This window comes from Babylonia areolata, chromosome 16 (assembly GCF_041734735.1).
Source record: "Babylonia areolata isolate BAREFJ2019XMU chromosome 16, ASM4173473v1, whole genome shotgun sequence".
NCBI lineage: Eukaryota > Metazoa > Mollusca > Gastropoda > Neogastropoda > Buccinidae > Babylonia > Babylonia areolata.
Window position 1 is genome coordinate 9250412 of NC_134891.1, and position 9962 is coordinate 9260373.

The 9962-nt window shown below is 42.9% G+C and overlaps 1 protein-coding gene across 2 annotated transcripts; it reads left to right on the top strand.

The window, feature by feature from the left end:
- Positions 1-830: 830 nt before the first annotated feature.
- On the top strand, positions 831-7795 carry LOC143291121 (uncharacterized). 2 transcript variants are annotated; one of them, XM_076600754.1, is made up of 6 exons: positions 831-2152; positions 3727-3797; positions 4710-4840; positions 5435-5641; positions 6801-7559; positions 7608-7795. In XM_076600754.1, exons 1-6 carry the CDS (start codon positions 1034-1036, stop codon positions 7793-7795), a joined length of 2475 nt encoding a protein of 824 aa, XP_076456869.1. In that variant the 5' UTR covers positions 831-1033. The 2 variants fall into 2 exon arrangements, with proteins under 2 accessions (XP_076456869.1, XP_076456868.1); XM_076600753.1 differs by having other exon boundaries at positions 6801-7795.
- The last annotated feature ends 2167 nt before the right edge of the window (positions 7796-9962 follow it).

The following is a 9962-nucleotide window of genomic DNA, read 5'->3' on the forward strand; positions in this document are numbered from 1 at the left end:
AACGTTTGATTGTGTATTGTTTTCTTTGAATTCGCGGAAGGCTATTGATTATTCAGTACTGAGCTAAAACAGGGGAGTGGCAAAGAACACAGAACTGAACAGGAACAGCGGGCGACGAAGTACAACTTGACTGAATACGAATACTAGTATTCTTTGGTCAAGACTCAGTTGTCATCCAGTGCAACACTATGATAATTCTAGAGTCAAGGAGACAACTGAAGATCGCGGCTTGGAGAAATGGATCAGATGATCAACAAGACACTGACAGTAATTATTTGTGAAGTCGCAAAAGGAGGTTTGTGAGACGGATAGTAATATCGGTAAGGATTAATAAAAATGGGAGAGCTGTAAGAACCTTGTTAAAAAAAAAAAAAATGTATCCACAGTTTCGGAAAAGGTAAATAATGAACCGTAAAATGAGTAAGAAGGAGAATAGCACAAACCCATAATCCTGTGTGTATGTATATGAATGAAAACACAGACAGTATATCCCAGGCTGTTTTGACCGGGAACGGAGCACTGTTACGTTCACTGAAATAAACCAGACAGCTACTACAAAGGGGGCGAACTGGCAATGGGGCGAACTGGTTTGGGGCGAACTGACAATGGGGTGAAACGACCAGATACCCTTCCACTGTTCTAAAAATAGTGGTCTGCTTCCCGCAGAAGTTTGCTGAACTGAAAACATAGGGCTGAAACATATTTATCTCCTTTCGTTTTCACTGCGGAAGAGTACTTCCATGTGCCAAAGCAATGAACAATGTGATTGGCTAAAATTATCTGCTTCGTCAAGATGACGATTGTGTTTGTTTGGGTTTAGATATCTACAGGAACGAAACTTGATGTGTGTTATCTCTTGTTGGCATTTGTCAGTCTTTCACTTATTAGTGCCTGAGTCAGCTAATCCATTATTCGGGGTACAAGTTTTCACAAATTAGATTGTAAAACATTACCTTCTTTATTTTTTTCAGGATCTCTGTGAAGCGGACTGCGAAAATAGCCCAGCCGATCGATAAGCGACTCGAATAAAATCATGGCGGATGCCAGTGCCTCAACCATGCCCTCTGGGCAACAAAATTATGTTGCTTTGCAATCACAAACTGCCGAAGAAACCACAGTGAGTACACCAACGTCGAGTCGTTCAACAACAGGTGGATCAGAAAAGCACACGGAAGGAAACTTGAGCGTAAATTCACATCCTCCATCCGACACTGATGTACCACGCAAAAAGACAGCCTACGTTGAGTCTGTGGACACATCATCCTCAGATGAAGACTTTAATAGAACCAGTGTTTCTGGTAATTTACAGTTTTCCGCGTCAGTTTCTCCAAAAGTTCCTTGGAGGAGAGGAGGCATTTGGCATGTACGATCAGGTAACCAAAGAGATGGTGTCCACAAACGCAGATCTGCTGCATCAACAGGAAGTGGTGGAAGACCACAGCCAGAATTCATTGCCGATACAGATTCAGACACGGACAGTACTGAGTCTGTCATGGAATTTCATCCATCTCTTTATGACGATGATTTTGATGACATGGATTCAGAATTTGGGATGGGAGCATGGCGTGAATTTCTTCACATTGACAATGATGACAGAGAGAGAGCTCATGGCCCACCAGAAGAACCTTTGTACCCACAGGGTTTGTTGGTGGAAACAGAATGTTATGTCTGCTTTGAAGAAACTGAGCTTCGTCGACGTCTGTGTTGTGATTTTCCAGTCTGCGACAAATGTCTTGAATCATATTTGATGGTACAAGTTTTGCAGGCAAATGTCAATATTGAGTGTCTGAACATAAATTGTAACTCGTATATTCATCGCAATGAGATCTCAGCACGTCTGCCACCCAAGTTTAAGATGAAATTTTACAAGTTTCTCATTGACGCCAATGTTGACCCCACGGTGAAGACATGCCCTCGTTGCAGCTGTGGACTGCAAGTTGACAAAGCAGCTCTGAAGAAACGCAAGGTGATCAAGAATGGCTTGCATGTTACCTGCAAGAGATGTAACCTGGACTGGTGCTTCACTTGCCATGCACCACTACACAAAGGCATGACATGTAAAGCGTACCGCAAGGGCGATGTACTACTAAAGGAGTGGGCCAGGGAGTTCCATTACGGACAGCTGAACGCCCAGCAATGCCCAAAATGCAAGGTGAGACATAGGCCTGGAATCAGTACATTTTATAGTATAAGTACTAAGTATGTTCCACTATTGTGAGACATTGGCCAACTTGGGGAAGTTTCTGAATCAGTACAGTGATTATAGTATACTATAAGTATGTTTGTTCTAGTTTGTTATTTCTTCACACTGATATTTAGTTACATGTACACTGAGTGTACCTTTGTGTACATATGGGTGTGACAGGTATGAAATCTAGAAGTGATTGAATGAAAATGATAATAAAAGATCATCCAGTGGCTTTCTGCAAAAAGGATTTTTTTTTTTTAATTCAGTTTATCATTTATAGATAGATAAGGCTTATGAGAATAGAAACATTTTGAATGCTAAATTAATCTAATTTGTTTAAGATAAGTATGATTAGTATCACATAGCGTTATAGTTATACTTGAGTCTGACATTGACAGTAGATATATTCATTGGGAAATTATACGTTAAGCATGACAAAAGGGCTTTTTGTTATAATCACATGATAATGATGAAAAAATATTGTTGACATTTTGCCTGGTAGTGGCATATTATTTATCATCATGAATTATTCGATACTAGCGCACGGCACCCCCACACATAGAGTGATGTATGCACACACACACACACACACACACACACACACACACACACACACATAAAAACAACACTTTTCTAGCTGCTCTCTGCCTTCCATGTCTTGAGCACTGACACGCTCTTGACGTACTTGTATTTAAGTACATCAATGACATTTACAAGGTGAAGAATTCAAAGTTCCAATTACTTGATGGTAGAGACAGAAGGGGTAACAGCCTAGAACTTTTCAAGGGACACAGTAGAGTTCAAATCAGAAGCAAGTTCAGCTTTGCAGAACTTTCTAATGAGTCAGGTCCAGAAATAGCCTCCCAGGTCAGGTGGTCATAGCACCAATGGTGCACTGCTTTTACTCAGTTTATGTCCATGCTCAATGCCCACAGCGCAGACCTGCCAATATTATACAACCTGGTTTTTCCATGGTTAGGTAGGACTAACGGACCACCACGCACACAGGAGTTGCGCAACAAATCATTATCAGATGATGAACAGACTTTGCACTGAGGCACCACATGTTCAAGTTAGTGAACGTTATCTCATCTGCCAACCAACTGATCCAAGGAGGAGGAAGAGCTCCACCTTTTTTGTTTTCACCTCAGGTTAAGAACAAAAATCTAGCATTGGTGGTGTGCTTTGAACATTGAAACTGATTAACCCCTTAACTGCTGAACTGTGATATTATCAATTCACGATATCAGTTTGAAAAAAATATTACGGGAGTAAATATGATTTATAGATTCTTTTTCATCTTTGTTCATGGCCTGCAACTCTGATATTCACTGGTATAGATCTCCATGAGTGGGCTTTTATATATGACCGTTTTCATCCTGCCATGTAGGCAGCTATACTCCGTTTTCAGGAGGTGTTTTATAGATTCAAGATGAATCATTTGTTTGGATTTGTGTTAAGTGCTACACAGTAAATGTACCAGGAAAGTAATACTTTGATTCAACAGTCATGTTCAAATTGTTAGTTTTTGCTTTCAGATTTTTATTCAACGCTCGCTGGGCTGTGACCACATGCTGTGTACTCGGTGCAGCACCAACTTCTGCTACAAGTAATGGCTCTTTTTGCTTCATGGTTCTCTTTAAAGACATGCATTGTATTCAAAGAAGAAGTAAGCACTTTGTTTTAAAAGCAAAAAGAACAAAATGAATTTTTTATTATAAAATTATAGTATATAATTGTAACAACTTCATATCAGATAGTTTTTAAAAATTGCAAACAGGGCTTTACAAGCTTTTACCGTTAGTGGTATCCTGCATAATTTGTTGAAGATTAAGCAGAGGCATGATCAAGCACCAGTGAAGCGATACGGCAGCATTGCAGGTTCACCTTTGGTGTAGGGCCTCACATCAGCCCAGCATAATTTAAATTCTCTCTGTGGACTGCTTGTGCTGTGACGGCAACAGTACAAGCCCAGATGTGGCTGTGCATGGAAGGATTGGGGAAGAGGGTGATGATAATTGTGTGTGTATATATATATATGATAGTCGTGTCCGACTATGAGTCATGACCATCAGAACAGCAGAGGAGGCAACTGCTGTTCTGACTATTTGGGCCAGAATTTGTTTATAGTGGAGAGTGTCTTGCCCAAGTACATCCCCACTCTCTCAGCCAAGAAGGTTTTAGGACAGTTGGCGTTGGGATGGTTCCCAAAGGCCAACTAGCCCACAAGGCTGCAGCACTAAGAGCCAGTGCAATTTTGCCTCCTAGTTTGAGAGTCATAGTCCTTCACAAAAGATTAAGCTCTAAATGGTTTCCCATTGACTGGAGAAACCATTGATAATACAGCTCTCACTTTGCTGTTGGCCCAAATGTAAACTTATGTCAATCTGTGATATAAGCCGAGTGTTAATTGTAATGCCATCAAAACAGCATGGGAAATCAGGCAGTCAAAAAATTTATGTAAAAAAAAAAAGAAAAGAAAAAGACAAGTATCCAGATACATGAGGATGATGTGTCACAGGTGTGGTGAGTGCTACAGAGGGGTCAAACTTCTGGGCAACCACTTCAGTCGTTACTCTCCGTTTGGTTGCCGCTACCTCTTCTTGCCAGACGCCCCCCATCTCCGTCGCTTGATACGAGGGGCTGTGCTAGGTCTGGAGATTTTCCTTCAGTCTCTTTGTCTCTGGACACAGTCTCTCTCTCTCTCTGTCTGCCTGTCTTTCTGTCTGTCTCTCTCTCTCTGTAGTCTAAAGAAAATTTATTTAATGTAGACTGTTGCAGTATATGTTCATATATTTTATATATATATATATATATATATATATATATATATATATATATATATATGTATATATATATATATATATATGGATGAATTTTTTTGTACAGATGCATTGTCATTTTCACATCACAAGTGAAAATGGATCTGTGTCAATTGATAAGTTCTCTTTAGTTTAACACTAGATTTTTAGTAACTGTACAGTTCTGATTGTAGATTTCATCGGTATTTTTGTTGTGGCTTAACATAAACACAGACTACACTACGCTACATGAACATGCACACAGACACACACACACACACACACACACACACACACACACTTTTCAACTCTCTCAGTTCCACTCCTCATTCTCTCTTTCGCTCACAGTCTGTCACTCGTTCTGTTCCTTTTCCCCCCATCGTTCTGCCTGTTGTGACATCATTTCATCGTCTTTTTTTTTGTCTCGGTCTCTGCACGCTGACAGGTGGCAAGCTCCTAGGTGGCCTTGTTCTCTCGGGGTTCGTGGTGGTGGCCGGGGCGTGCATGCTGGGAGTTAGCGTCGTGGCACTTCCCGCGTGGGGAGGCTACAAGCTGCACAAGCGGCGCCGGTACCGGCAGCGCATGCGAGCAAAGATGAAGTACACCAAACAGAACCTGGCACTGCGCAACTTGCAGGCCAAGAAGGCGGCTGGTGGGAGCTCTTTATTTTATTTTCATGTTTGTAATAAAAACATTTTTAATTACACATACTTAACCGTGACCCACTGGTGCGGACTCTGGCCAGGGTCTAGATTCTTGTCCTGTCCAAACTACTAGTCCGCTATGTGGAGAAATTGAGCCTTCCTTAGTAAGTTGGTAGTTAAAAAAAAAAAATCCTTTTGTTGTGTTTTTAGAGGAGGGGTGGGGTATGTTGGGTATTGAATAATACTTTTCTTTTAATATATATCACATTGTTACAGTTTTTCAGCATTTGTAAACAAATAATACGATGTTTTCTTTCTCTTGAAATACATTGTTTGTTATTTTTTTCCCCCAAGATATGTGAACTTGTGCTTTCTTAATTTTATATATGATATATTGTATAACTGTATATTGTCATATTTTTCCCCCAGGATTTGTAAGCAAATGATATGACCTTTTCTTTTTCTTGGAATAAGTATTATTAGATGTTTCAAGGATTTGTAAACAATTTGTTTGATCTTTTCTTTTCTTCTGAGAAACATTATCAGCGTCTTTTGTAAACAAGTAATGAAACCGCAGTAATTTGAATGGGAGCTATTTTGAAAGGATGCTGAAAATTCATCAAATCAAAAAATATGATAAATGGGTTTTTTGTGGCTTTTTTATAGGTTTTTTTTTATATATAGTTTGGTTGGTTCACATTTTAGGCTGCAACATAATAAAACAAAAATGTGACAAAAGAAGAAAAGAAAAGAGGTTTGGATAAGGAATATGTAGAATTATGCAGCCAGATCTTCTCAGCACATTTACGAGGTGCCTTTCTTGTTTCCAAGTTCTTATTAACTGTGTGCATCTTTGTACATGTATACAAGATTGCACTCAGGCCAGCATGTGCATGCTGTTGTATGTGTGTGTGTGTGTGTGTGTGTGTGTGGTCTTGTAAGTTGTGAACGTCTACCCTGTGTAAACATGAACAAACGCTGTGGATTTTCATATTTTTGTTTGCTCAGGCTAGCACGTGTATGTCTTTGCACGTATGTGTGCATGTGTGTGTGTGTGTGTGTGGTCATGTATATTGTGAAAGTCCACACTATGTAAACATAAACAGATATATAGACATTTTCTTTTCTTTTTTTATTGTGTGTTTTTTTTTTGCTGTGTTTGTCCAGACATCTCCGTTCCTTCCCTGCCTCTTCCCCCTCCTCTGGACTCCTCCGATTCCATGGCAGACGACAGCTCTGACGAGATGAGGGACCGCGTCATGGTGGGCCTGGAGCTTCCAGACTCCCAGCGCGTGGAGGTCCTGGTTCACCAGACGGTCAGCTCCAGCAGCGACCAGGAGGAAGGGGGTGGAGCCTGTGGAGGAGGAGGAGGAGGGGGGACAACGTCGACAACGACAACAACGATGAAGGAGGTTGTGACCGACTCGGCCGTCATCGTCACCGACGTTCAGGAAGTGGTGAACGAGAGCGGCTACACCACGGTCGTCACCAACGTTCACGCCAAGTCCAAGGACTCCGTCTTGCATGCTCCGGCGTCTGCTCCAGAGGGTGCTGACGGGTCTGACGAGGAAGAAGAGTATTACTCAGACGACGGGCATTCTCATCAAGGCTCCAGGAAGAGTGAGTGCCGGTCATTGTCCTCTGTCAAACATGCTGCCACCCCAGGCAAAGAAAGTGACAGGCAGAGCGGGAGTGACAGAAAACTAGCAGGTGATTGTGACGAAGCAGACAAACTGTCCGTCTCGGTTGCCAAGGTGATAGGAGGCGCTGGAGACAGCTGCTGTGATGAAACAGACAAGCTGTCTGTGTCTGTCGCCAAGGTGATAGGAGGTGGAAACGATGATGCACACAGCCTGAAATCCAAACAGCACAACAAGACAGCGGACAGGAAGGACAGGGACACAGGATCTACGCAGGAGAAGAAAGGTGAGGACAAAGAACCCAGCACCGTGAAGGAGAAGAAGGAGAAGAAAGGTGAGGACAAAGAACCCAGCACCGTGAAGGAGAAGAAGGAGAAGAAAGGTGAGGACAAAGAACCCAGCACCGTGAAGGAGAAGAAAGCTGAGGACAAAGAACCCAGTACCGTGAAGGAGAAGAAGGAGAAGAAGGCTGAGGACAAAGAACCCAGCACCGTGAAGGAAAAGAAGGAGAAGAAAGGCTGAGGACAAAGAGCCCAGCACCGTGAAGGAAAAGAAGGAGAAGAAAGCTGAGGACAAAGAACCCAGTACCGTGAAGGAGAAGAAGGAGAAGCCCAGTGAATACACAGGGAAAAGCGACAAGCGGCAGACAGAGTCAGGGTCATGCACAGAAAAGGAGAAAGAAAAAGTGACGGAAAGCTGGGAGAAGAGCGAAAAGAAACCCGAAAAAGACTCGTGGCCTGGCAAGCCGATGGATCAGAAAGACGGCGATGAGCTGAGCAAAGAGAGCACCAATGGCTGCTTTGGCAACATCTTCTCCAAGAAAATCACAGTCATACAAATCGGAAGCAAGCGGAGCACGGACACTCCGCCCGACACACAGAAGCCGGCAAACAATTGCTACAAGTCTTCCACCTGGGAGAAAAGCCGCGGGGGGAAAACGTCCCAGCGCAAACACAAGACCAGCATGGACATTCAGGATCTGTCCCACTTCAAGGAAAAACTGCCCCTTCAGTTGTCGGATGTCTACACCAAACCTGCCTACGACAAGGGGGTGCTGCTCCAAGACTTTGTAGTTCTCGCCCCTCCCGGTGATTTTAGCTCTGAACGTGTGAAAGGGGACGAGGACAGTCTGTCACTGGCATCAGCATCGTCTGCAGGGGATGCGAGGAGTGGGAAGGAGGGAGAGAAAGGGGGAGAGGGGAGCAGCTGTTGTTGTTTGTCTGCCTCGGACAGTTTCCGGGGGTCGAACCTGTCATGTGATATCGTCACCTACCTGTGAACTGTCATCCGCACTTTTCAGCCTTTTTTTTTTTTTTTTTTTTTTGTCCCCAGTCTTGTTTGATTGTCTCTGTGTGTGAGCTTGCCAGAATATGTGCTCACAGAGCATGCTCAGATGACCTGAAAAAAGATAATTGCTTGCTCCTTTTTGTTTTTTTCTGTGCAGTTAAGCATCAGGAATATCACGCATTAGAAAAAGAAGTAAGGTTTTTTGAAGTTTTATAGTGGAAATTACTTTTTAAGACATCTTCAGTTTTGACATAGGAAAATTTTGAAAACACATATTTGATACTGATAGACTTTAATGCAATTGAACACACACACACGTAAAGGCTGAACACATACACACTTGATGACTTACACACCAGAGCACACAAACTGTACTTTCCTCACAGGAAAACAGAAACGCTCATGGCTTTGGAACATGAAAAGCAAAGAAGTGTCTTTTTGGGGGAGGGGGTGGGGGGGGGGGTATAATTCCCCAGTAAATGCTTGCCATCTTGTGAGCGTGTGGTTTTTTGGGTTTTTTTTGCAGCAGCAACTTGCCTTGTGATCCTTGTTCTTGGTGTTGATGACTAGGGGGTTGGTGAACGTGAGGGAGAAACAGGCCTCTCCGCTCCTGACAGTCACCCTTGCTGTGTGCGACACGCAGTTCGGCCAGTCATGTGCTGCCATATGAATAGCCGAGCAGTGGTCCACACTGACTTAGCTTTGCAAGGTCTGGCAAACTCCCTGGCCTGAGAAAGGAAGGTGCACTTGAAGGCTTGCACATGGTGGAAAAAATACGAGGCAACCGTCGTTGTTGAAATGGTCAGTGCATGTCTGACCAATGTTATCCCAAAAGAAATGAAGGTGTTACTTTCTTCCCATTTTCAGAGCAAAAAAAAAAAAAAAGAAAAAAAAAAAGAGGCTAGAAGACTAAAATGTGGTTTAATTACACATACTTAACCGTGACCCAACTAGTGCAGACTCCGGCAGGGGTCTGACATTCCTGTCCTGTGCAAACTACTATCTGCCTATGCGGAGAAAACAAAACTACGGCTGATAACCTCCCGGAAGTAGGATTTCCTATAAACGTGTGTGGAAGACACACACACCCCCCTGCCCCCCAACCCCCATTACCTGAACCCAGACATAATTTTGTTCTCTTCACTAGCCAGGCATAGGGGTGGAGCTTAGTTCCTGGAGTGGAGATGTCTGCGCTGACACCTTGTCTGAGGAACTGGCAGGATAAATTGGAAGTTCCTGGGCTGAGGGAGGTTTGAAAAGAATGCATCTTTGTTGCTTGTGTTTGATCGGTCATCCACTGAGGGACTTCTACTGAAACTGTGATGACCAGATTGATTGTTGGAAATCTTTTATTTCCTTGTTAATCTCTTGTCTGTCTGTCTGTCTAGTTTTAACAGATGTT

What these genes read in the sequence shown, in the direction of transcription:
- LOC143291121 (XM_076600753.1), top strand. Translation starts at nt 1,034, where the DNA reads ATGGCGGATGCCAGTGCCTCAACCATGCCCTCTGGGCAACAAAATTAT. An exon ending in AGCAATGCCCAAAATGCAAG is followed by an intron (nt 2,153 to 3,726) that starts GTGAGACATAGG and finishes TTTTGCTTTCAG; the next exon opens with ATTTTTATTCAACGCTCGCT. An exon ending in GCAGGCCAAGAAGGCGGCTG is followed by an intron (nt 5,642 to 6,800) that starts GTGGGAGCTCTT and finishes GTGTTTGTCCAG; the next exon opens with ACATCTCCGTTCCTTCCCTG.